This window comes from Phyllosticta citriasiana, assembly GCF_038021145.1.
Source record: "Phyllosticta citriasiana strain CBS 120426 chromosome Unknown IWZ02scaffold_2, whole genome shotgun sequence".
NCBI lineage: Eukaryota > Fungi > Ascomycota > Dothideomycetes > Botryosphaeriales > Phyllostictaceae > Phyllosticta > Phyllosticta citriasiana.
The window spans coordinates 1,246,820-1,270,494 of record NW_027117279.1 but is presented as its reverse complement, the minus strand read 5'-3'; the positions used below and the strand labels follow the sequence as shown (position 1 = coordinate 1,270,494).

The window sequence follows — 23,675 nt, the reverse complement described above, 5'->3', positions numbered from 1 at the left end:
ACCATCCTTCGCCACCTCTACACGACAACATTTGATTGCGGAAGTTGTTCATGCTCGAAAACTCATCGTGGCGAGTGAACTTTTCCAAGTGCGGCGTCTGGCCATCCCCTGATCTCCCACCACGGATATTTGAGCTTCCGGGTTGCCGCACCACACTCAAGCTGTGCCACTTCTTCTATTTGATCTTTGACCACTGATGCTTCACATGCGAAAGAAAGAGTAAGAAATGGCCGAGCAAAGTGTTCGAAAGCAAAGAGGCGCCATCATGACCCAACTTCCACCACGCGCGCTCTTCAACGTTCAACGCGTGCAAGACGCGTGTTTCCGCGGCGCCGAAGCCTTGATCCTGAAAATGCAAGGATGGTGCGCCTTTTTGCGTCATCCATTTTTTGACTTGAAGGGGCGAGCAGACGTCGCCGCCCGCAAGCCGAGCTGAGCTCTACCGCAAGTCGGCCCTTTGAGCCGCACTGGCCAGCCCCGAACCTCAGCATCGCAACTGGACTGGAAAAGAGCACGGATTGAGAGCTGAGAGTCACGGAAATGTGTTGGGTTTCCGGATGCTCCAAAATTCGATGGCTCTGAACGCCACGCGTTTGCTGCGGCGTCAAATCATCCACTTGGCGATGCTCCGTCAACAACATGTCTCGCCCAGGACTCATCAATCATGTTTAGGAAGATTGTCGAATCCAATGAGAATCATGATGGACAAGTGGGAAAAGACGGCGTCTTATCAGGCCGTCGACCCGGGCGGCACCTCCACTATTTATCTCGGGACCCTTGGAGGCATTGAAGTGGGCACGCAAGAGCCGTGATGGCGTAAGATTCTTTTTACTCATCCACCGACGCTTCCCGTTGAAGCGTGTGTGTGTGTGCGCGCGCACTTTTGCTCTTCCATCTCTTGCTCTCGTCCTCTCTCCCATCGGCCGCCTCCGCCCGCCCGCCCGCCCGCCTGCTGCCCTCCCCTCCGGCAAGCAAAGCGTCTTGTCACATGGCCCATTCCGACTCGCCCGCTGTCGACGGTGCGTTTCCTGGCAAGGAAGCCGAAGCGAAAGACATGGAAGCCGACCATGACGTCGAGCACGGCGGTGCGGACCACGTGCAGCTCCACGACAACCACCACCAACAGCGCGAGGTGTCGGCGCTCAAGGCGCTGGACCTGGTCAAGCAGCACGACCAGCACCACCCGCGCTACTGGCCGACGCGGAAGCGCTGGGCCATTATCAGCGCCTATTGCCTGCTGCAGGTGTTTGTGACACTGACGAGCACGTCGTACGTCTCCGCCGAGACGGCGATTCAGGCCAAATTTGGCGGGAGCACGCAGGTCGTCACGCTCGGCCAGTCCATGTTCATCGTCGGCAACGCGGTTGGGCCGGCCTTTTTGGGGCCGCTGTCGTAAGCAATAATGCGCCGGGCGTTTGGCAAAGAGCAGACGCGCTAAACTGAGCCTTTTTCTCAAATTGTAGTGACATCGGAGGACGCAAATGGGTCTACGTCGTGTCCATTGCCGTGTACGCGCTGCTCAACATTGTAAGTCTGGGCGCGTGGCGAGCACCTTGTTGTCTTGGCTTTGGCTGACTCGAGACTCTTTGCTGTTGCGGGGGAAAAAAAGGCCACCGCACTGGCGCGCAACCTGCCCATGCTCATCGTCTTCCAATTCCTCTGCGGTGCGGCGGGCAGCACCGCCCTCTCCAACGTCGCGGGAACCATTGCGGACCTCTTTGCCGATGCCGACAACGCTGCCCAGCCGATGGGCCTCTTTGTGGCCTCTGCGAACATTGGCCCAAGTCTGGGCTCGCCCGTGGGCGAGTGGCTGTCGTTTTATAACCCCGGATCGTGGAGGTGGATCTTCTGGATCAAGTAGGTCATCCCAGTAATCGGCGACCCCTGACCCCCTAGGCCCCCGCATCTGGGGCAATGGAGAATGGATTTTTGGTGCCCAAAGTCGTGGCACACACAACGAAAATTAAACCGAAATGGAAAGAAGCAGAGAGGGAACCTTCGCGTTCTTGACGAGAATGGGAAAGAGGCACTCAGGCCCACCTTGGCCTAGAGCCAAAATGAGAACATGAAGAAGAGAGACAGTGTTGGGGAGCATTTGAGGTCCCGTTCTATAAACAGAAGTTGTGTGTGCCGCGACTGTTGACGCCATGCCTGAGATGCGGACTCAGAGCGACGGACTGATTGCTAACGCCCGCAAACAGCGTCATCATTGGCGGCGGTTTCTCCGTCCTCATGACCTTAATTCCAGAGACGCTTCCTCGCGTGGTAATTGCGAGAGCGGCCAAGGGAGGGGAAGCTGTTGATCCGGATGAGGTCGTCCTCGCTGAGACCAAAGTCAACGTCTTCCAAGAAATCCGGTTCATCTTCACCATGGCCATCCGCATCATGTTTACGGAACCTGCTGTCATCTTCCTTGCAATCTACAACGGATTTGCGTATGGCCTGCTCTTCCTCTACCTCGACGGCGTCTTCGATGTTTTTGTCGACAACAACGGCCTCAGCTACATTGGAGCCGATCTGACCTACCTTAACTTCGTCGTCGGCGTGACGGTCATGTTTTGCTTCTTGCCCGTGCAAACGTACCTCTACAAGCGTGATCGGGAACGCCGTGGAGGCAAGGGCCGTCCGGAAGCACGATTCCTAGTGTCGTTGGTCACTGTGTGGGGCTTCCCGCTATCGCTGTTTTGGTTCGCCTTTACCAGCGACGGAAACACCAGCTACTGGTCACCCATTGTCGCTGGTGCGGTTCTGGGCTTTGCTGACCCGTTGCTTTATCTCGGAATGCTCAACTACATTGCCGGTAAGTCAAGTGATTTTTCCCAGTGGCCAGGAAGTAGTGTTGACACACGTTGCAGACTCGTATCCAAACGTCGCCGCTTCGGCAATTGCAGCATTCTTGATTCCTTCATTTACCTTGGCCGCGGCATTTGCGCATATTGGAATCATCATGTTTGCCAATCTGGGCACAACGTGGGCCATGGCATGTCTCGCCTTCATCAGCCTGGGAATTGTGGCCTTGGTGTACATCTTGTACTTTTTCGGCCCCTGGTTGAGAAAGAAGAGCAAGCTGGCAAAGAGCTTCTAGGTCGCAAGTAGAGCGATGGCGGATTTCGATCAGAGAGTCTGAAAGAAGGCGGAGACGCGACGACGGAGAAAGAGAAGAAGACTAGCAGCTGAAGGAAACGTTGAGAAAAAGTGAGAGATACCCCATTTTCTTTGTCAATTGGTCAGTCACATAGAGAAATGAATAGAGCTGTCAAACTTGATGGTTGAGTAGCGACAGTGTCGTGAATCTTGAGGCTCCCATGTTGCTGAGCGGACAATGTTTAGTCGGTCGCAAGCACCACGCTTAAGCCTCGTCTCCGACACCGAGCGCTAAGTTGAGTTGGTTGCTCGCATAGACCGCGAGATGTGAACAAGACGTCGTCTCATCATGCTTCGACACAAGCTTTTGAACCAGACCCGTGGTCGGGTCGGAAACAGGTACGTTCCTTGGGATGGGTTTACTCTCTCCACAAAAGAATGCGGGGAAGGAATCACGAAGCGACACCTCGGTTCTCCACCGCCGACGTGCCACGCGAACATGAGGCACCCGAGGATCTGCTACACCGCTCGCCGCGGGTCGAGGACTCGTCCTTCCCCGTCGGACGACTTCGGTTAAGGGCTGCAGGAACCTGGTCGCAGAGACTCCGCATCTTGGATCCTGTATATCTATTCCACGCCTTCGTCCTCCTGGTGGGTCTGACGCGCCGACAGAGGCTTCACATTCATCTGACCGACACGACTGATCAAACCTGCAGACACCTTGAGAACATGGCGAGCAAGAAGAATTCGCAACCATGCTACGTCCTCGGCGTAGGCATGACCAAGTTCATCAAGCCGCGTGGAAAAGTCGACTATAATGAACTGGGCTTCGAGGCCGGCGTCAAGGCCCTGTTGGACGCGCAAATCAACTATGATGACGTCGAACAAGGCAAGCCGCGAGCCTCGAGATGTATCGAACCAACAGACTAACGAGGAGGACAGGCTTCGCATGCTACTGCTATGGCGACAGCACGTGCGGGCAGCGAGTTTTCTATACTCTAGGTACGTGACGCCTGCGCTGACTGAACCACCCACTGAACAACACATTGTAGGCATGACCGGGATTCCTGTGTACAATGTCAACAACAACTGCAGCACGGGATCAACGGGTCTATATGCGGCGAAGACAATGGTCGCCAACGGCGCTGCCGATTGCGCCATGGTGATTGGATTCGAGAAAATGTTCCCGGGTAGCCTACAGACCTTTTTCCAGGACCGCACCAACCCTACCCACACGACAAACTTGGTGATGCAGCAGACGCGCGGCGTCACGAATGCTCCAGGTGCTGCGCAGCTGTTTGGTAATGCGGGGAGGGAATACATGGAGAAGTATGTCCTAACTATGGACCCCGGAGTCACCCCTGAAATGCATCCCATACACCCCCATGAACCCTCCCCACTCGGCATCCAACCACCCAGGCCCTTCTATCGAAACGAACTCTAACACAACCTACTACTCTACAGATATGGCGCTAAGCCCGAGGACTTTGCTGAAATCGCGCGCATCAACCACGCCCACTCAGCTGCGAACCCCTACTCGCAATTCCGCGACGTCTACACACTCGAACAAGTGCTCTCATCGCCGACCATCCACGCACCCCTGACCAAGCTGCAATGCTGCCCGACATCGGACGGTGCCGCCGCCGCAGTGCTCGTCTCCGAGTCCTTCCTCGCCGCGCGCCCGCACCTACGCGCGCACGCCGTGCGCATCGCCGGGCAAGCCCTGGCAACGGACACGCCACGGCTCTTCAACCGCTCGGCAATCGAGCTGGTAGGCTACGGCATGGGGCAAGCGGCGGCGCGGGCGGCGCTGGCCGAGGCGCAGACGAGCGTCGAGCGGGTCAAGGTGTGCGAGCTGCACGACTGCTTCAGCGCCAACGAAATGGTGACGCTGGACGCGCTGGGCCTGTCGGGCGGCGAGGGCCGCGCCCACGAGATGGTGCGCCGCGGCGACATCACGCACGGCGGCAAGGTGCTGGTGAACCCGTCGGGCGGCCTCATCTCCAAGGGCCACCCCCTCGGCGCCACGGGCCTGGCACAGTGTGCCGAGCTCGTGTGGCAGCTGCGCGGCTGGGCCAACAACCGCCTCGCCCCCATCCAGGCCGGCGACGTCGCGCTGCAGCACAACCTGGGCCTGGGCGGCGCGGCCGTCGTGTCCGTCTACGTGCGCCCGGACGGCGGGCCCAACGCGTCGGTCGCTGATGAGGACGTGGCCAGGTTGACTGGGCTGGGGTATAATCCGGCGACGCAGGCCAAGGGGTTCACGAGGGAGCAGGCCGATCGCGTCAGGAGCAAGAAGGCGAGGAGTGAGTGGGCGCTGCAGGACACGTTGGACAAGGTCGAGAGCAGGTTCTAAGTGAGGAGGAGGAGGAGGAGGAGGAGGAGGAGGAGCAGGCGAGTTGTTTGCGTTTTTCTTTCGACGAGCATACATGCATTTGCATGTCATCACTATCTTTTGGGGGCATCATGATGGCAGTTAGGTAAGAGGCAACAGTGTCAGCTCGCTTTGATAATGCATGCGTTAAAGTCGACCATTGCTCTCAACCATCATCATCATGCCTCGCAACGGCACTCATCGACTTGTGGCAATCGCTTCCCAGCGGAGAGCCGAAAGCCAATGTCATCAACCATACCCCCTTACTGCTGGAAGAGGGAGCATTGAAGGCCTTACCAAGACAGGAGGATACTAAGTAGCATTCACATCATCGTCCCAACTACTGCGCAGAGTGTGCCCCGGCAATGTTAGATGCGACTGAATCCCGGGTAGGTCGACAAGTAAGAACCAACTTCATAGAGCAGTAGCAGCAAGAGACGGTGCATGTCATTTGATCAATTTTGTTCATCTCAACAGACCTCAATTTCTGTTTCCTCTGCTACTCCTACTACCCCTTTGCAGTTTCTGTCTCTGTGCCACACACATACCGCAGCTCTTGACAACTTGACCCACATCTCCACCTCATAAGCCGAAAGTCGCGGTGTTTGAATTCAATACGCAGGAAAGCGGCAAAAGCAGCAGCAGCAGCAGCAACAACAGATAGCAAGTTTGTTGCTCCTGTGGAGTTGTTCCTGTGGAGGACAATAAAGGACGCAGAAAGGGACATAAGACCAACCAACTTTAAAAGCGAAAAACCCAACTTGCTTTGCTACCGTGGGGGATAAAATCGCGCAGCGCAAAGGAAAGAACGCCTCAACAGAAACAAGCCGCGGCTAGCCTAGCTGAGCAGCTAGTAACCCGGACATGTAATAGTCGCCCACCCACCCCGACCACCCCTTGAGATTTACTGAGGAACAGAAAAACAGAGAAAAGACAGGGGTGTTACATCGAGAAGCGAAGAAAGAGGGAGAGACAAGGTAAACAGACACCGGTGACCCTTCTCTAGCGACAGCGGCCGTCGCACAGAGAGGTCGGGGATAGGAACAATGCACAGGCACGACGGTCTGCCCTCGCCCGCACATGATGCAACGGCGATCGCAGGGGCGCGGCGCATTGGTGAAACAGGAACAGGAACACGGCAAGCAAGATAAAGGAAAATAGAGTGACGGAGATGGCGGGTGGTGGTTGGGACATGGTAAAGGAGAGAGAAGCGAGAAAAGGGGGAGGCGGGGAAACCCCCCACCAAAAAAAAAAAAAAAAAAAAAGGGTTATAGAAGTAGTAAAAGAAGAAGAAAGCCGGGTATACAATGCCGCTAAAAGGGGTTTGAAACGCAAGTAGAACAAGATATCAACGCTGAAAAGAGAATCCTTGAAACCTCCCGAAATGAAATTGTCCCGCGTGGATCGGGACATGGTTTGGATTACAGAGGATTAAGTAGGTTGGTGACAGGGCGGATAGTGAGAGGTGGGTGAAAGCAAGAGCGGAATTGCGCGCGTGGTATCAGTGGACTATTACGGAAAGGGGGGGGGGGGGGGGGGGGGGGGGGGGGGGGTTGGGATTGGATTGCGTCGTGCAACCATTGACCATGGGTTTGAGAGACCACCTAAGAGGTGATGCTTCTCATGCCGAGTCATAATTTCATCTTTGCCTGTAGACCAACGACGACGGCATGCCGCCTCCGCCAGCTTCTGAGGTCTGATCCGTTTCACTCAGGCCACTTGCGCTGCTGGCTGTTGCGGCCCGCCGCTCGTTTGCGCTGGACCACCGTCGGTTGCGGCTGTGCTGGTGTTGCGAACCTGACCCGGAGCCCACGCCACCGTCTTCGGTCCAAGTGGCCTCGGTCGTCTCGCTGATGTGCAAGTGTGCCTCCGAGGAGTTGTTGCGCATGAGGGCACCAAAGGCTGTGGTCTGCGAATACACCGTGGGCCCCCAGATGCGCCAGTGAAGGACGGCAATGTGCGTAGTGCGTCTGCCAAGGTCGTCGAGGTATTCCGAGGACAGAGCTATTGTTTCGTCATCAGGGACCAAGCCACTGCCGGTGCCACTGCCGTTCAGGCAGCGTTGATGGTCTTGGCCAGAGAGTGACGTAGCAATCGGGCTCGGGGCTGGCGAGCCCGAAGACTTGGTGTTGATGAGCGAGTTGAAAATGTCAGTAGGAGAAGAATTGGCCACCGCATCGGTATAACGAATCACGCGAGCTGTGAGGGCCTCGCGCATGCCGCCGGCTTGCTCGTGAAAGACCATTCCAAACTCGGGGCGGATGAGATGGCGCAAGCGTGAGGTGGTGGCTTCGACGAGGTTGGGGTCATAGCTGGAGGTAGAGCCGTAGAGTGACAGGGCATGCCGGACCAGCTCAATGGCAATGTTGTCAATGTTTACCAACCAGTGCTGATTGCTGTTTGTCCCAGCAACTTCGTTTGCCACAACAATTGCGGAAATGGCCTCTCGGAGAGCCAGGAGGTTCTGCGACGGGACGGATGCGGCGTAGCCTATCTTCCTGAGCAGGGACTTGTATGTCTCTGTGCAAGCCCCCAAGTACACCTGGTCGCGAAATTCTGCCCGAAGAGCTCGGAGACGATCAAAGTCAAGATGTAGCGTTTCGGGAAAGGAGCCTTGGCGGTCTGATGAGGTCAACAACGAGAGCAACGCTCTAACAATGGCTCGGAGGCCGCGATCCTTGGCCTTGCGATCAGTTGCTATGCTGCGGCAGGTGATGGCATGTTGGGCAAACCAGCACTGGCTGCGCTGGACCAGGATCCGCCGTCGTGCAATACGGTCCAGGTGGTACTTTTGCTCAAAATTGACCGTGTCCTCGATGAGTAACGAGCGCAAATGCCGAATTTGGTGGTTGGCGACATCCTGCTCGGTCCTCCGAATTAGCTTTGGCGCCATTCTGACGTGTCAAGCAGGGACAAGTTGAGAAACATTGTTGATCAACAACTCACCAGTTTCATTGCTTCCAGGATACCCAAGAGTTCGCGGAGGCCGTTGACCAAGGATCTGCCTGAGCCACCTCGCGTTCCCAGGTCAATCTGCTCGACCATCTTGTCCACCCACTCGTCTCTGACGGGGGCGCAGTGGGCTTTGAGAAGATGCGATAGCCACTTTGCCAGGCTGACCAAGTCGCACACGCCCTTTTCAATCTGCTGCATGAGCATCGTCGTGTCCAGTTGCTCGTCCACTCTTGATTGATCCTGTTCTGGAACCAAGCTCTTGATAATGTCCCGTAGCGTGTCGAACATGAATGGAATTCTTCTCTGGGCAATCTTGACAGTCCGTGACCACGAAACCTCCTCGCGCGCCGAGTGGGATGAGGTGCTGTGAAACAAGAACGTGTAGAGATCCAGTTCGGCGGCCAGAGCGCTCCAGTACTCGTCGGCAGTTTTGAGCTTGAACTTGCCCTTTGCGCCGTCAAAATTGGGTCGAAAGTGCAGCTCCCTGTCGAAATTGACGTCGTGCCGCAGCTTTGGGTTGTTGATGATGGCTGCAATGTCGAGCTCGCTCAAGGAGTGCTTGGTGATGGGCGGATATAAGCCGGCCTGGGCAAAGCTCTGCGCCAACCTCGTTCCCTTGGAACCACCTGCCTGTTTCTCTATCCACTGACACAAATCTGCCAGAATCTCGTCGTCGGTGATGTTCTTTTTGCCCACTTCGAGTGCAATTGCCTTGCGTGCGTCGTCATCTTGCTCCTGGTCCAAAAAACCGTCGGGGATGTCCTCGCGAAATTCCGAGCCGCTTCTCTTGCGGCGGACGCCCATGAGCTCCGGTCGACGGTGATATTTCTCCCCGGTGGTGGATGCAGTGGCGGCGGCAGACGTCTGCTTGGCAACCTGGCGTGCTGAGCGGTCCGGGGTGGCAGTCGAAACGGACGAGTAGCGGAGCGAGTTTTGTTCGGCGGGCTCATAACTAGAGCCCATGGAAGAGCCGCGACGAGATTTGTCCTGGGTTTGCGAGGCCATGTTTTGCTTTGGGTGGCCAGCGGTCGTTCCTTGTTGTTCTAGCTCTTTCCGGTCGACGGCCGTCATTCGCAATAAGATGGCTTGGAAATTGACCAACAGGTCGGAAGGAGAAGCAAAAGACTAGGGCCAGACCAGGCCAAGGCGGGAGGGCCCGAGAGGAAGGGAGGTGGAGAGAGGAGTGGTGGATTTAGCGAGGTGGTAGTAGTGGAGGCGGGGAGGACCAGGAGGGGAGTAATATTGACAGGCAAGCTAGGCAAGTGGCTCGCACAGGTTTGGATACAACAAAGGGCGTAGAAGAATGACTGAAACGGCGTCAGTTGGGTTAAGCGGATTTAGTAAGAGAGAGGGTTTGTCGAGCACAAGAGCAGTGTGGGACTTGAGGGGGGTGGGGGTGCAGCTGAAGGGAGCAGTAGGACGGGTTTACGGGTCGGCAAGCTGCATGAACGCAGCAGGCAAACGGGAGGCCGAGTATGGGAGAGGGAAGGGAGAGGAGAGGAGGGAAAGGAATACCTTCACATGGGGCGTCGGGAGGAGAGAGACATTTGATATGGGCATGAAGCGGGCGTGGGGTGGGACGAGCTGTTTGCGGCGGCGGGGCGGAGAGGAGGGAGGAGTTGGAGTAGTGGTGACCAAAAGGAGAAGGGGATGGTGGGAGGAGGAGGAAGAGGAAGAGGAAGAGGAGGAGGGGGAGGAGGAGGAGGTGCTAGAGCAGAAGAAGAAGAAGAGGAAGCGGAGGAAGAGGATACAATGAGTTGTTTTGCATCACAGTCGTGGCCAGGTCAGAATAAGGCGAGTAAGGGTCAGGAATTGGACGATTCGGCCGTGGTGTTGGATGCAAGGATGCCGCTTGCATGCAGCAGGCCATGGCAGGCAGGCAGGCAGGCAGGCAGGAACTAACTGTAGAGACAGCTGCGAGCGGTTGCACTGGCCTGGCCTGGTCTGGCCTGTCGGTTCACCCAGCGTCGGTCCCTCATGCGCCAGCGCCAACGCCAGTGCCAGTGCCAGTGCCAGTGCCAGTGCCAGTGCCAGGCCAGGCCAGTCCAGGCCAGCCACAACAGTGTGCCTAGGTACCTATGGCAGCAAACATCATCACCATCATCATCATCATCATGATGAAGCTGTCGTCGCAGCAATGGCCCAGGAATTGCGAGGGAACCCCGACCTGTACCAGCAATGCCAACCACCTGCAAAACACTCTCTCCCACCCACCGGCCAACACAGCAACGTCGACATGCGATGCCAGTGCCAGTGCCAGTGCCAGTGCCAGTGCCAGTGCCAGTGCCAATGCCGAGCAGGAGCCAAAAGCCAGAGCCAGACGTCGGCGCCTTGCATTCCGCCTCATTTTTCTCTCTCACTCTCTCTTTTTTCGCTTTCCTTTTTTCCTTTTTTCTCTCTCCCGTTTTCTCTCTCTCGTCGCATCCATCTGTCGCCAGCCGGCCTGAACTCGGTCATCTGTGTCTGTGTGTATGTGTGTGATTCAAGTCCAAATCCAAACAGTCCAGGCGCGCCGGCTGCGTGCGTCACTTCCTTGTGAATGAATATTGTGGCGCGCAAACCATCTCGCTGCCGCTTTGGGCCACTGCAGCATGCCCGCCACCCCCCCCCCAGCCTGCCCGCTGGCTTCGCTTGCTCGCCTTTCTCCGGCCGGCCGTGACATTCATGTCCCAAAATTGAGTCCAGGTACCTATGTACTTATTGCTTGCTTCTGTCGCATCGCTGCTGCATCCCCCTCCACATCGAGAAATAAGGCTGAGCCTTCTTGCTACACTACTCGTACATGAGTCGCCATCCCTGCCCCCCCCCCACCCCCCCCCCCCCCCCCCCCTCTCTCTCTCTCTCTCTCTCTCTCTCCCTCTCCCTCTCCCTCCTCTCCCCTCTGCGTCGTCGTCGTCCAAACCGCCGTGCATGCACTCCTCCTCATTCCAGTCCTTGCAGCCCATCCATTCGCTGCGGAATGATTGCATCCTCCATCCCACATCATCTGCCGCCTCGTCCCCGGGGGTGCAATGTGCGCTGCAGCTCCACTAGCCGCCCCATCTGCACCAGCCATTTGCCTGCAAACACCGACTCGCTGAACCGCCCTGCGCTCTGCCGCGCCCGCAGTCGCATCGCCACCTTTTCTTGTGTCGACAGTGACAGTGCCGCCTTGAACCCCTGCGCAAATTGCGTCGCCGTTGTGGCATGGAACCCTGCCGCTGCTCGTTAGCAAACAATCCTGTCCCCGAGTCGTGAAACCACCACCACAACCAACAACAACCCACCTGTAGCTCCATCCTCCATCTCAACCACAATGTCCAGCTTCGGCCCTCCGCTGTCGTTGACCACGCTGATGAGTCCCGCCGCCTGGTACTCGACCACTCCAATGCCAAAGTGCTCATTCCACATGCCGTTGACTCCGACGCTCGCCCGCCGGAGCCAGTCGAGAATCTGCGGCCATGTGGCGTCGCAAATGAACTCGACCGATTCCTTGATCTTGAGTTCGTGCGCCAGAAGCCGTAGCCTATACACCCTCGTAGCGTCCTCTGGATTGCGCACAGATCCAATCAGCACCAGCTTTGGGGTTTCCTCTACCGAATTCTTGGCCCAGGATTGAACCAGCTCCGCATAGGCATGCAGAATGAGCTGGTGGTTCTTCTCTGGTCGGAACTGTGCAATGTACAGGAGGTAAGGTCCGCGCTCCTTTTCAGTCGCTTCCGACACTTCGATTTGCTCCTCGAGCTCTTCGACTGCAACCGGCGGGAAGACCACCTCGATCGGGTACCGTCCATGTTCCGTTGGCGCTCCCTGACGCGAGAGCTGGTACGAGAGAATGAGCGAGTCTACACACCGCACCTTTTTGGGCCGAGGCCCCCAGAGCTGCTGAATGTGGTTCTGCGTCCATGTCGAGTTTGTCATGACCACGTCAACAAAGCTTCCCACCCAGCTGTACAGCTTTGCAAAGAGCACCCAGTACCACCTTTTCAATGTGCCCTTCACCCCCTGTCCAGCACCCGCGTTGAGACCTTGCGTTTGGCCCTCGCCTTCCTCAGAGACGGCCGAAAGCGAGCCAAGCATGTCGGTCGAAATGGTCGGGTAATGAACGTATGCTCCCGTCGGCACCAATGGAAAGTAAAACTTGCACAGTGCAAGCGCAAACGCGTACCCCATTGTGTCGACAAAGATGTCCGGAACGAGAAGGCTGAATGCATCGTGGCCAAGAATAAGTGAGCCAAGCGACTGGCCCAGCAGAGTAAAGTGGGGCCACGTGCTGCTGAGCACATAATGTCGAGTCGTCAGGTAGAGGAAATGAATGGTTGGCGGATGAAGACGAATGTTGAAGCGGTCCTGCTACAAGTTAGACCAACGACCCCGCTTGCGAGGGGCCAGCTGTGGATACCTCGACTTTTTGGATGATCGTGTTCTTGTCGACGTCGTGGTCTCCGGTGTAGACGACGCACACGGCGCGAGGGTAGCGCTTCTGGGTCGCGCGGATTGCTGCCCACAGAACTCTCTCGCCGCCGCCTCCGGCGTTGCTGCAAGGCTCAGTCAGAGCTTGGTTGCACTCAGCAGGTCCCGACTGCTCACCAGAAAGGGTGGAAGAAGCCAATGACGCCTCTCCAGTTCTTGTCCACCGCTTCGCCCGCCGAGGATGTTCCTGCAGACTCGCTGTCCAACTTGTCCCAGTCCTCGTCTTCAGTCTTGTGGCTGCCAGCGCGCTTGGCGGCGAAATCCTTCTCCTCGGCTTCTACTTTGGCCAGCAAAAGCTCCCGTCTATTTTGTGTCTTGGCTCGTACATGATGTCCGACGGCGATGCCAGAGGCCCTCACAACAAAGGGTAGTATCCGGACCGCAATGTATAGAAGCGTGCATAACCTGGCGACCGTCACGCCAGCGGTCGAGCCGGAGCGGATGAGCAAGATGGGTAGGATGGCAAGTAAGGCAGTTGCCGGAATCATTTTGTCGTGTCACCCTTTCATCCGGCGGGTGAGAGAGCTTTTCAGACCATTGAGAGACAGCGACGTCGGATGTTTGGTGTTGGAGAGAGTTAGGTGTTCTGAACCAGTGCCGGGGTAGGTAGGTAATTGTGACTGGCATCATGTGGCTCAAGCTCTCCCGGGTCCGTCCTGCGCAGCTCCGTATCACAAGTCCCGACCGTCGTCGGCTTGCAACAAACTACACGCACGCCAAAAAGCAGAGAGTTCAAAATCTCTGGATTCCTTATGAAACAGCATCTGTGAAGTGCCCCAAAGACGGCCTGTTGCGTTGCGACGATGCGGCTTGCACCAGTTCCGCCACACATGCATTCAATCGTGTCCACTACCAGGCAAAATTACTCAGCTCATGAGTGAAGACACTGCACCCAAAAGATCCATCAACCTTGAAGAACGACGATCGAATCCCGGCGGACCGACGGCCAAATTTAGATTTCTCAAGGTGAAGCTCTCGGCATGCCGACAACACGCTGTTCGGCCCGAGCCGACGACCCATCATCTTTCCTCCCCGTCCGCAATTTCCCCCATTTCCATCCACGCTCCCACCTCCAACCCCCGTCATGGTCCTTTTCAGACCGCCGAGGCTCAATGGACCCTCGACATTGACACTTTGCTCTCAGCTCCGTCCAGGTCTCTGTCGCCAACATCGCCCCCGTCCCTCCGCTGTTGTCCCCACGCGAAACTTCTACGATGCAGTCTGCGCGCCAGGATGGGCTCTACTCACCGCACTCCATGGCACCAGTCTTCCATGGGCTTTGGCGATACCCGCTTCCGCAATCCTCGTGCGATTGGTCATAATCTATCCCCTCATTTATGCGCCAGCACACAAAGCCAATCTCAGAGCGACCGACGCGAGAGCCCACGTACAAGCCTTTGAGAGCATTACAAAATCATTGTCTCGGAAGAAGATGATGCAAGAGGGCCCCGAGGCTTCGAAAAAATATGCAATGGCACAATTGCGCACTAACACTTCCGAGATCAAGAAGCGCTGGAAATTCGGGTTTGCGAGGCAAATGCAGCCGCTCCTCTCGTTGCCCATCTTCCTCGCTTTCGCTGAGACAATACGTCGGATGATTGGAACAAAAAGGGGAGTCTTGGGCCTCCTTTTCGCATCTAATGATGGCCAGGCTTCATCTAGCCCCGAAGGTGTTGAATCTGCAGCGGCCGAGGACGTGTCTTCTGCTTCTTCGAGTGCTTCGGACTCCACGGATCTATCATCATGGGCTGAGCCGACCATGGCAACCGAAGGAATGCTGTGGTTCCCAGACCTCACCGCTGCGGATCCCACTCTAATACTACCAGTGATGGTGAGCGGCGCAACCTTCTTCAGTGTGTGGCGTGGCTCGAGAGTGCTCCCGGGCGAGGAAGAAGGCAAGAACGCGCGAATCCTGCGAAGAATTCTTCTCTCTGGAGCCTTCATCATGTTCCCATTCATCTTGAAAGTCCCCGCTGGCATGTTACTCTACTGGGTAACTAGTACCACCTGCGCTGGCTTAACTCATGTTTGGAATGACCATCATTACCCAAAAAGAACTGCCCCCAAACCATTCAAGAATCTCATGCCTTATAAACCGGTCACTGGAAGAATCGCACGATGAGTACTAGAGAACAAGGGTTGAACTGGCCTCCGTACCCCAGCGCCTCCACTGGCATGTAGCAAGTTCAGAACGGCGCGATCTGTTGCTTCGCAGAGTTGAAGGAACAAAAGGGTGAGCATAGTGCTCGACAGGCCATGCCTTCAATTCCTGCATTTGTGCGGATGCAGAAAAATGAACACTCTTGGCCAAGCAGGAAGAGCAATTGAAAGCACCTGGATCTTTCTACATGGTGAAACAATCTAGAAATCTGGATTTCGACCGTAGATCAACATCCCTATAATCCACCTATCAACAATACATTTTATCTCGTCCATTGGCCTTTCGGTACTTGCGCTCGCTCCATCCATCTCTCTCCTGTTTGTCATCCTACATACGAGATCTGCACGCGGAAACCCCACCTTCGGCAAATGACAGTCTTGGAGGGATTGAGAACTCTCATGACGTCAATCTGGAGGGTATCCAACTTCGTATTCACAGTCAAACTGGTTTCTCGTGTTAGACGACATCGGAATCAAAGTCGGCCCCGCAGCAATTCTTGCATCGCTAGCTCGTCAGTTATATCGTAACCCCGCAGACACCTTACTCCAAGCGAGCTAGAAGAATAGCCACCGGGAAAATTCATCTTCGTACCAGCAGTACATATTTGGAGTACTTGCGAGACTCGATGGCAGTCATGTTGGTCCGTTGTGTCTGTGGAAATTCTTTGGTGCCATTACTATCTGTTGGTCATGATGGCAAGACGTGAGCTCGTGCTATTCGCCCTGGCAAGCATCAGAGTTGCCGGCCATGCGACAGACATCAGCATTCCGCAAAACTTGTCCACCAAAATACTCGTCCCAGATGTGTACGGTTACTCAATGGAGCCGGTCTGGGTAGATGACTATCTAAAGTCTGATATCACATCAAAGTAAGCCAACATCCATTGAAGACAGATTCAATTCAACCACTACTATAACAATCGGCATCCTGTGTTTATGCGAAACTAACAATGTGCAGCTTGATGAAAGCTATTGCCAACGTCACGCAAAAGCCGGCGCCCTTCCGAGTTGGCGGCAACACGGCGGACCAGACATATCTCCATCCTGATCAAAACGTCACTTCGATAGCCTATCCAGACCCCACCAATGCCGAAACATTCAACATCACGCCAGCCTGGTATGATACGTTGGCCAATTACTTTCCTTCCGGGACGGATCTCATTTACACCCTCAACTTGGCTTCCAACAGCAGCAACTTTGCCACAGCCGTCGCCGAAGCCGAAGCTGTCTACGCCGCACTTGGCAGCAAATTGACCCTCTTGGAGTATGGAAACGAGCTCGACCACTATCAGTCCAAGTCTTGGCGGGGTCCGGGCTGGGGCGTCAAGGAATACATTGGGCAGTTCGCCAACATCACATCGCAAATCAAGTCGGCGGCCTGGTACCGCAACGCGACGACGCCGCCCAAGATCCAGGCCGGCGTCTTTGCTGACCCGCCCACGCTCGCCGACCAACAAGTTGACCAGGACGACTTTGACATTGTCAATGTGACGGCTGCCGGGCTGGTCGACCCGGATTTGATCGCCACATACGCAATGCACCTGTATCCGCAGTCGGCATGCGAGGCGGCGCGCTGGCTGCGCATGCGCCTCGAGCTGCTCTCAAACCACGCCGTACTTTGGACCAACGTCTCGCAATACCTGCCGCAAATAGCGGCGGCCAACGCGGCGGGTGCGGCGTTTGTGCTCGGCGAGACAAACTCCATATCGTGCGGCGGGCGCAGCGGCATCAGCGACACCTTTGGCACCGCGCTGTGGGGCGTCGACTACGTGCTGCTGGCGGCGTCGATTGGCATCGAAAAGCTGGCGTTCCACCTCGGTGCTCAGAGCGAGTACAGCTCCTTCACGCCGCTGCCATATGAGTACAAGAATGAGAGCCTGGACGCCGGCATCCGCGCCCCCTTTTACGGGCACTACTTCATCTCGCACGTCATCAAGGGCGACAGCGATTGGAGCATCGCCGCTCTTCCGGCGGCGAACGAGTCCGACTTCAGCGGCTACGGCGTCTACGACGCGAGCAGCGACGCGCTCAAGAAGCTCGTCTTTGTAGACCTGGGCATCTGGAACGCGAGCACCGGCCTGTCCAATCCATCGACGCTAAGCGTCACCGACTCGACGTATGTCAGCAACGGGACGAGGCCCGTCAGCGACATGCGGGTGACGACGCCGTGGGACGAGGGCGCCGAGGTCAGCGTGCTGCGCTTGAACGGACCCGGCACCAATGCAAAGTCGGACGTCAATGTCTCGAGCGTAGTCTTTGACTCGGCGACTGGGACCAAGATAGGTGAGGAGGAAGATGAAAGCGTCCGCGTTGGTGCCGGAGGGGTCGTCGCTTTTGAGTTGCAGCAGGCTCAGGCGGTGCTGCTGGAGCTGGCTCAAGAGTAAGGAGTGGTTGTTCCAAGAATGGTTGAATCAAAAGCATTGCACTGGTCAAATTTGAACATTTAATCGCTTTGGCCTCCCAATTAAAAGCGCAAGAGATCGCAACTTGCATTCATCAGGCTTGAATACACTGCATCTTGGCTTCTTTTTTGATCGCACGCTCGTGGTTTAACGCTGTGATGTTCGCGCCTTCCTCTCTTCTCACGAAGCCATGAATTTTTCTTATCAGTCACCATCCCACCCCTCTGCCAAAATTTCAAAAATTAGCTCCACAGCTTTTATTCACCAGGAAGAAACGAGAGTCCTTCAATATTGACCCTACAAGCAGCCATCAGCAACGGCCTCTCTTCAATCCTCCCCCACATCAACAAGCTTCCCCGACCCCTGAACCATAGTACCTCGCACTCGGATCCCCCACCTGCGGCACCAAGCTCTGATTTCTCACAGATCCCGGCGGCGCATACCCGCCCTCATTCGTCACGGCCACTGCAACGTCGCTCCAAAAGCCGCAATCCATTCTCGAATCCGTCGGGTCAGCACCAACGACGTATCCTTCGTCCACGACTCTCAACGCGCGCTCGTACTGCTCTGCTCGCGTCTCGTTGACGTCGGCCTGCGGCCACAGGACCGTGGACGGCGTGGTGGTCGAGGCGAGGCGGTACGTGTTGGGATCGCCCGCCCGCGCCAGCGAAATGAGGTAGCTCTGGTATCCGACATCCGCGCCCTGGATGTCCTTCGATGGGTCCAGAGTTGCAAAGGTAGGCCCAACGTCGCTGCCGTGCAGGCCCTCGCCGCGGTCATACACCATATTATAGACGCGCGTCAAGCCGGCATCGACGAACCGGTCCACCAGCAACCGCGCGGTGCACACGATGCGGCCCTGATCGACGACCCTCTCGACGCGGTCCCGCGGGTCCCGTAAGCCGGCAAAGCGCGCCGCCACCTCCCGCGCGACGCTCGCGACGGGGGAGAAGAAGAAGTCGGTGTAGGTGGCCCAGCGCTCGTCGCTGTCGACGCTCGCGTCGACGAAGACGACCCCCTCGTGCCCCGTGTGCGACACGACGAGGGCGTCGAGCCGCGGCATCTGGCGCAGGAACATGCCGTCGGCGGCCGGCGCCCACGGCGTGCGGCCCTTGAAGGGCAGCGCTTTGCTGGGCGCGGCGTTGGCGGCGACGAGCGCCTCTGCGGACGCGTTGCGGAGACATGCCACCACGCCTTGGCCGACGCAGCCAGCGGCGTCGGCGAACTGGCGGAACCGCGTTTCCAGCGTGCCCTGGCGGTCCCATGCAAAGTCGATGGCCGGGCTTTGCAGGACGGCGGTGCGGAAAAGGGGGTCTTGCGTGCCGGCGTGCGCGGTCAGGAGGGCGAAGAGCGACCCGGCGCCCGCTGATTCGCCCCAGGCCGAGATGCGTTTTGGGTCGCCGCCGACGAGGCTGATGAATCGGTGCGTCCATTTGAAGGCGGCGTGGATGTCGTGCAGGCCTGCGTTGGGAGTGGCCTCCCTTTCCATCGTGTCGCCGGCTAGGAAACCAAAGGCGCCCACCCGGTAGTTGGCTGCTACGTAGATGACGTTGTTGCCGCTGGACTTGACGATGTTGGATCCGTCGTTGCGCGTCTTGCTGCCGGTATAGTAGGAGCCCTGGTGACTTGTTAACGAATCCGGAGTTCGCTCTGGGAGAGCGCATGTGGCTTACTCCATAGACGTATTGGATAACAGGAAGACGAAAGCTCTGCGGATCTCGAACGGCTTTCCCTGGCACCACCACGTCCAGGTACAAGCAATCTTCTGACTGAGAACCCAAGGGTTTAGCGGAATCGGCAGATCTATTCCCTGTGTTGGACTATCAGAATCGATTCGAGTTTTTGTCAAAAAAAGGCCTTCACCAGATTTGGAAAGAACAGACTGCCCCTGGATGCAGCTGGGTCCATAAGATCCATCAATCAACGTATCATTCTGCTCCGGCGGCTGCGGAGAACGCCATCGATTCTCTCCTACAGGCTTGGCTGCAAAAGGTATGTTTGAAAAAGTGTAGCACTGAACAGCATCGTCATGTCTTAGCCTAGTAGCAGTAGAACTGCTCGTAAACATTCACTTACATCAGACCACTCGTCGTAGCTCCTCGCGCGGACTCTGGCGTATGGGAGGGTGAGAATCGGCAGTTCTTGAGAGTCTTGACATGCTGGGAGCCCAGAAACCCACGCCGTCTCCAGGAAAAGCACAAAGAGAGCCCGAAGAAACGACGAAGACCACATGGCTACAGACAGTGCGGCAGATCGAACTGAGTTCAAGCTTTTGCACCGCTGAACGGGAGGATCACTCTTTCAAAACTCCTCATCCCGCGCTCTCTTTATGCAGAGGAAGAGCGCTTGGTCCGTCAACGAGCAACCGCCAAAGACCTGCACGCGGCTAGACCGAGATGCTGGACGGACGAGAGGTCAAGGATTCATCGAGGAGAGACCAGTTCAAGGAAAGACGGCTGTGACCAAAGTCGGTCGTGAAAGAAGGCCAAGCATGTAAACCAGCATCGTTTTCATGCCAAATTAGTGCCAGCAGACCTGCAATGCCTCCTCTTTTCATCTGATTGGCGGCCGCAATATGAAAAACGAGTCCACCAAGGACTTTTGGCATGATGGATTCAAATGAGGGGTAACGGCTGCTAGGTGTGCTTTTGCAAGAAAGTCGTTGAGCGGGATGGGCCGCAATGCTCTAATCATCGTTCAAGGCTTGGTTTCATAAGCCTCTGGTTTAGACGCAGCTTGTTGATGCAGGCAACCAACCCATCGACATGTTAGCGCGAACATGATTGGTTACCGTGGAATGAGTTTCTTGTGTGCTGTTGATACTGAGCTTTTGTCCATGAGACTTTTCAAAGGGGTGGATTGTCCCAAATTTTACTTTTTCGTACTCCGACATGCTTTCCTGTTATTAATATCAGATCAATGTAGAGAGTAAAATGACAGCAATAGTTCGTTCTGCATGATTAGCCGCAATCTAACTGCAACCTACAGCTTGCCCGTTTCAGAAGCAGCACATAACTCCTATCGAAGCAAATCCCCCTTCGTGGAATGTCTTACAAAAGCTAGTCCAGAATGCAAAACGAGCAATCCTTTGATAAACATCCCGACTCCAGAAAGAGGTTGAATTCAGCAGACAAATGCATAAGTCATGGGCGACTGTCGGTCTCGTCTGTGGGTCCAATCGTGCTCGAAGTCAGCGCGCTCGGAATGATGATAGCAGTGTCTGGGCAAGGTAAGCGATCTCTGTTTGCTGCTTCGCGACCTACTTGCTCCGCAAAGGACATGCGTGTTGGACTGAAGGCCTCCCTCTGTTGTTCATCATTCTCCATGAAGCTTTCAGAAACCTCGTCGGAGCCCTCGTTCTGGGACCACGGTTGCCGTGACTCTTCTTCGGTTTCTTGGGCCTCAGCGTCAATGGCCGACATTCTCACAACAAACTCCCTTTGCAACTCTTTCAACCAGCCCTTGAGCGTCTGCCCTTCCATGTTGCCAGCGCGGGCTTGTACCAGATGCTCTTTCAAATTGAGAATGAGCTTGCGTCTCCGTTCGCGAACGACGGCCATTGAAGTCTTCTTTCTTCTCTCGAGATTTTGGTTCAGGCGTGTTGCTACGTCCGTTGCCTTCTCGATAACGTCCGGTGGTAGAGGAACAACTCTTGCTAGAGCGAGACCGTAGTTGCGCTCTTGAACAGGACCTTCGGCAACCTTGTACAGCATGTGCATGGCATCTCCGCTCCGCATATCTACAGAGAGATGCAAATTGACGACCCCGTTCCTTTCGGCCATAATATTGGCCAGATCGCGGAAATGCGTGGCGAACCATACCAAAGCTCTGGAGCTCACGAGCGCTTCTGCAATTGCAAGGGCGATTGCTAGGCCGTCTCGGGTGCCGGTGCCCCGACCCAACTCATCAATGATGGCCATGCTACGCTTGTCAACATTGCGGAGAATGAATGCAGTCTCTCGCATTTCTGCAGCGAAAGTCGACATGTTTGCTTCGATGCTGTCATCCAAGGAGACTCGGGCAAAGAGCTGATGCAGAATCGGAAAAGAGCCATATTGTGCTGGCACAAACATGCCAATTTGAGCCATGACTGCCATAAGAGCGACAGAGCGAATGTAGGTGCTTTTGCCGGACATGTTGCAACCGGTAATGATCTGAAAGCGTTTTTGCTGTGTGGCGTAAAAGTCGTTAGGTATGAATTGTGTTGATTGAATCTTTTCGCGGATTGGATGACGACCTGCTTTGATTGCAAGCGTTTCCGTCAAGATTGGACGGACATACTCTTGGCTTGTCACGAGATTGGCGAATCCAGTCATCATATCCAGCATTCCGATGCTCTCACAGACTTTGAACAGAGTTGCCATATAGCCCCTCACTTTCTCAATCAAGTTCTGGACCGTTGTGTTGCTCAGAAGAACCACCTCATAGTGGGCGTCGACTACTTTCTGATTCCGTTTCATCATTTCCACAGTTTGGCATTCGGCCTTGTTCTTCTTCTTGTAGATGTTCGTAAAAATAGGAGGTAGCGCACGATTCTCAATGTCATCCATATCGCAGACAATGTAAAATTGCCGAGCTGTGTCGAACTTGATATCCAGGGGCAAGTCATGGGTTTCTGTTTAGCATTAGACATTTACGACAAATCAGGCCTCTTGCACATTACCAGCTAATTCTTTCACATGCTGGTAAACATCGTCGCTCGCCTCTCTGTACGCCTGTCGAGCGACGTCGAGAAGTCCGTTGGTCCCAGACTGATGAAATCAGCAATGATGGCCAGAAGTCTTTGGATGTGCAAACCTTGACGGCATAGGTGTGCTGGTTCCTCAAATCTATGGGTTTCCATGCAAATATCGTGTCTTCGTTGATGACTTCGTTGACGAGGTTTTGTAAAGGTGCTACGTTTTGGGGGTTGCAAAGCTGGGTTCGTCAGTTGCATAGGAAAAGTCATTTGGCTTTAGGATATACCTCTCGAATTTCTGATAGCATTGCACTTCGTGCGCCGGTCAAAGCACTGTACAATGGTTCGACACAGTTGATGAATTGCTTCAGCATTAGGACTTGATTGATGGCTTGTTCCATTGATTGCGCAGTCATTTTGGTCGGAACAATGATGAGCTAGAAAGACATTAGGAAAATGAAAGGAATACCGAGGAATATGTTTTACCTCTGTCAATATCTTGTCGACATCGAGAAATGCCTTGAGGGCTATTCACCGATTAGCAACTGCCGAATTGACCGTTTCCACAGCTTTACCTTGTCTCGTGGCAAAGAACATCTCTTCTTTGGTCGAGAGCTCTTCGAGAGCGTCATATCGAGTATTCAGCGTCTCAACGTCCGTCAGAGGCTGCAAGACGTTGCTGCGGAGAAGTCTGGCTCCCATCGGTGTTTGTGTCGAATTCAGAAGCCCAAAGAGACAGTCCCTAGACTTTGGATTTTCAAGGTTCTGAATGAGTTCAAGTGCACGAATGGTCGAAGTGTCAATCATCATGGAGCCTTCCTGTGGCATTAGTAGGTCGTATTGACGGGGCTAGGGCTAACGGAAGAAGACCTTCAGATGGCTCGTATTTGATCCGAAGTGAATGAAACGGAAACGTTTTTGAAAGGCCTAATTCAATATATTTGAGGACCTGCATCGTGGTAAGCTCGGGGTTAGAAAGAAGCTGAAAGAGGCAATACAGCTGCAAAGCAACAGACAGCAAAGTAGTTGCCCTCGAGTGCCAGCTTAATGGCTTCGACGTCGTCTGCAAAGGCGAAGTGCTGGATATGCTCCATTCCAGCCGACTCAGACCAGAATCTGCGATCAGCCAGGGTGATGTCACTGCCGAGTTCTTCAAGATTTTCCTCTATGATTGAGAAAAGTTTGGACTTTGGATTCGACGCGGTTTGGGGGACGAGAATTTCGGTAGGAGCATACACGTGGAGCTTGTGGATCGTGCGAACGTAGGTCTGACTGTCACAAATTTGGCACAAGACTGCCTCTCCGGTGTCCAGATTGAGGAAGGCAAGTCCCACTGTTGGAGAAATCCCACGGCTTTCGCTGACTGCACAGACAACATGTTGGTTTTCAATTCTGGCAATGGTAGAGGCCGCAGTTGTTGGTCTCGTGCCACGCGTAGTCGACCTCTTGCGATTAGCTCGACTAGTTTTGGGACGAGAGAACGTCGTTGTGTCATTTTGAAGAGAATAGAATGGATACGAAGTTGTAGCCGAGGTTGAGGTTGTTGAAGGACGCCTTTGTGACGCCATAG

General features: G+C 55.3%; 8 protein-coding genes across 8 annotated transcripts; 4 read left to right on the top strand and 4 right to left on the bottom strand.

The window, feature by feature from the left end:
- Positions 1-944: 944 nt before the first annotated feature.
- Positions 945-3,419, top strand: IWZ02DRAFT_132121 (MFS multidrug transporter-like protein). Its single transcript, XM_066761631.1, has 5 exons — positions 945-1,392; positions 1,464-1,527; positions 1,610-1,857; positions 2,202-2,800; positions 2,856-3,419. Exons 1-5 carry the CDS (start codon positions 989-991, stop codon positions 3,083-3,085), a joined length of 1,545 nt encoding a protein of 514 aa, XP_066626170.1. The 5' UTR covers positions 945-988; the 3' UTR covers positions 3,086-3,419.
- Positions 3,420-3,813: 394 nt separating this feature from the next.
- IWZ02DRAFT_370315 (thiolase-like protein) lies at positions 3,814-5,440 on the top strand (the record flags this gene model as incomplete). The annotated part of the gene is made up of 4 exons (XM_066764492.1): positions 3,814-3,994; positions 4,027-4,086; positions 4,137-4,413; positions 4,549-5,440. 4 exons carry the CDS (start codon positions 3,814-3,816, stop codon positions 5,438-5,440), a joined length of 1,410 nt encoding a protein of 469 aa, XP_066626169.1.
- A 1,657-nt stretch (positions 5,441-7,097) lies between these two features.
- On the bottom strand, positions 7,098-9,217 carry IWZ02DRAFT_370482 (T-complex protein 11-domain-containing protein; the record flags this gene model as incomplete). Its single annotated transcript, XM_066764504.1, has 3 exons — positions 7,098-7,503; positions 7,546-8,318; positions 8,405-9,217. 3 exons carry the CDS (start codon positions 9,215-9,217, stop codon positions 7,098-7,100), a joined length of 1,992 nt encoding a protein of 663 aa, XP_066626168.1.
- Positions 9,218-11,395: 2,178 nt separating this feature from the next.
- Positions 11,396-13,353, bottom strand: IWZ02DRAFT_371348 (alpha-1,2-mannosyltransferase ALG11; the record flags this gene model as incomplete). Its single annotated transcript, XM_066764559.1, has 4 exons — positions 11,396-11,607; positions 11,680-12,742; positions 12,795-12,930; positions 12,983-13,353. 4 exons carry the CDS (start codon positions 13,351-13,353, stop codon positions 11,396-11,398), a joined length of 1,782 nt encoding a protein of 593 aa, XP_066626167.1.
- A 472-nt stretch (positions 13,354-13,825) lies between these two features.
- IWZ02DRAFT_132048 (60Kd inner membrane protein-domain-containing protein) lies at positions 13,826-15,191 on the top strand. Its single transcript, XM_066761629.1, has one exon. The coding sequence runs from the start codon at positions 13,950-13,952 to the stop codon at positions 14,985-14,987; it is 1,038 nt and encodes a 345-aa protein (XP_066626166.1). The 5' UTR covers positions 13,826-13,949; the 3' UTR covers positions 14,988-15,191.
- Positions 15,192-15,634: 443 nt separating this feature from the next.
- Positions 15,635-17,553, top strand: IWZ02DRAFT_132050 (uncharacterized protein). Its single transcript, XM_066761630.1, has 2 exons — positions 15,635-15,894; positions 15,984-17,553. The coding sequence occupies exons 1-2, from the start codon at positions 15,716-15,718 to the stop codon at positions 17,407-17,409; spliced, it is 1,605 nt and encodes a 534-aa protein (XP_066626165.1). The 5' UTR covers positions 15,635-15,715; the 3' UTR covers positions 17,410-17,553.
- A 217-nt stretch (positions 17,554-17,770) lies between these two features.
- On the bottom strand, positions 17,771-19,659 carry IWZ02DRAFT_430013 (Carboxylesterase family-domain-containing protein; the record flags this gene model as incomplete). The annotated part of the gene is made up of 4 exons (XM_066766025.1): positions 17,771-19,045; positions 19,101-19,237; positions 19,291-19,441; positions 19,504-19,659. The coding sequence occupies 4 exons, from the start codon at positions 19,657-19,659 to the stop codon at positions 17,771-17,773; spliced, it is 1,719 nt and encodes a 572-aa protein (XP_066626164.1).
- A 911-nt stretch (positions 19,660-20,570) lies between these two features.
- On the bottom strand, positions 20,571-23,673 carry IWZ02DRAFT_467566 (DNA mismatch repair protein-like protein MutS; the record flags this gene model as incomplete). The annotated part of the gene is made up of 9 exons (XM_066768566.1): positions 20,571-20,747; positions 20,769-22,042; positions 22,091-22,178; positions 22,225-22,344; positions 22,393-22,542; positions 22,592-22,632; positions 22,681-22,920; positions 22,976-23,054; positions 23,104-23,673. 9 exons carry the CDS (start codon positions 23,671-23,673, stop codon positions 20,571-20,573), a joined length of 2,739 nt encoding a protein of 912 aa, XP_066626163.1.
- Between the last annotated feature and the right edge of the window lie 2 nt (positions 23,674-23,675).

Excerpts from the sequence above, each read along its gene's own strand:
- IWZ02DRAFT_132121 (XM_066761631.1), top strand. The coding sequence starts at position 989 with ATGGCCCATTCCGACTCGCCCGCTGTCGACGGTGCGTTTCCTGGCAAG. Across the intron at positions 1,393-1,463 it reads GCCTTTTTGGGGCCGCTGTC|TGACATCGGAGGACGCAAAT; the intron begins GTAAGCAATAAT and ends CTCAAATTGTAG. Across the intron at positions 1,528-1,609 it reads TGTACGCGCTGCTCAACATT|GCCACCGCACTGGCGCGCAA; the intron begins GTAAGTCTGGGC and ends GGGGAAAAAAAG.
- IWZ02DRAFT_132048 (XM_066761629.1), top strand. The coding sequence starts at position 13,950 with ATGGTCCTTTTCAGACCGCCGAGGCTCAATGGACCCTCGACATTGACA.
- IWZ02DRAFT_132050 (XM_066761630.1), top strand. The coding sequence starts at position 15,716 with ATGATGGCAAGACGTGAGCTCGTGCTATTCGCCCTGGCAAGCATCAGA. Across the intron at positions 15,895-15,983 it reads AAGTCTGATATCACATCAAA|CTTGATGAAAGCTATTGCCA; the intron begins GTAAGCCAACAT and ends AACAATGTGCAG.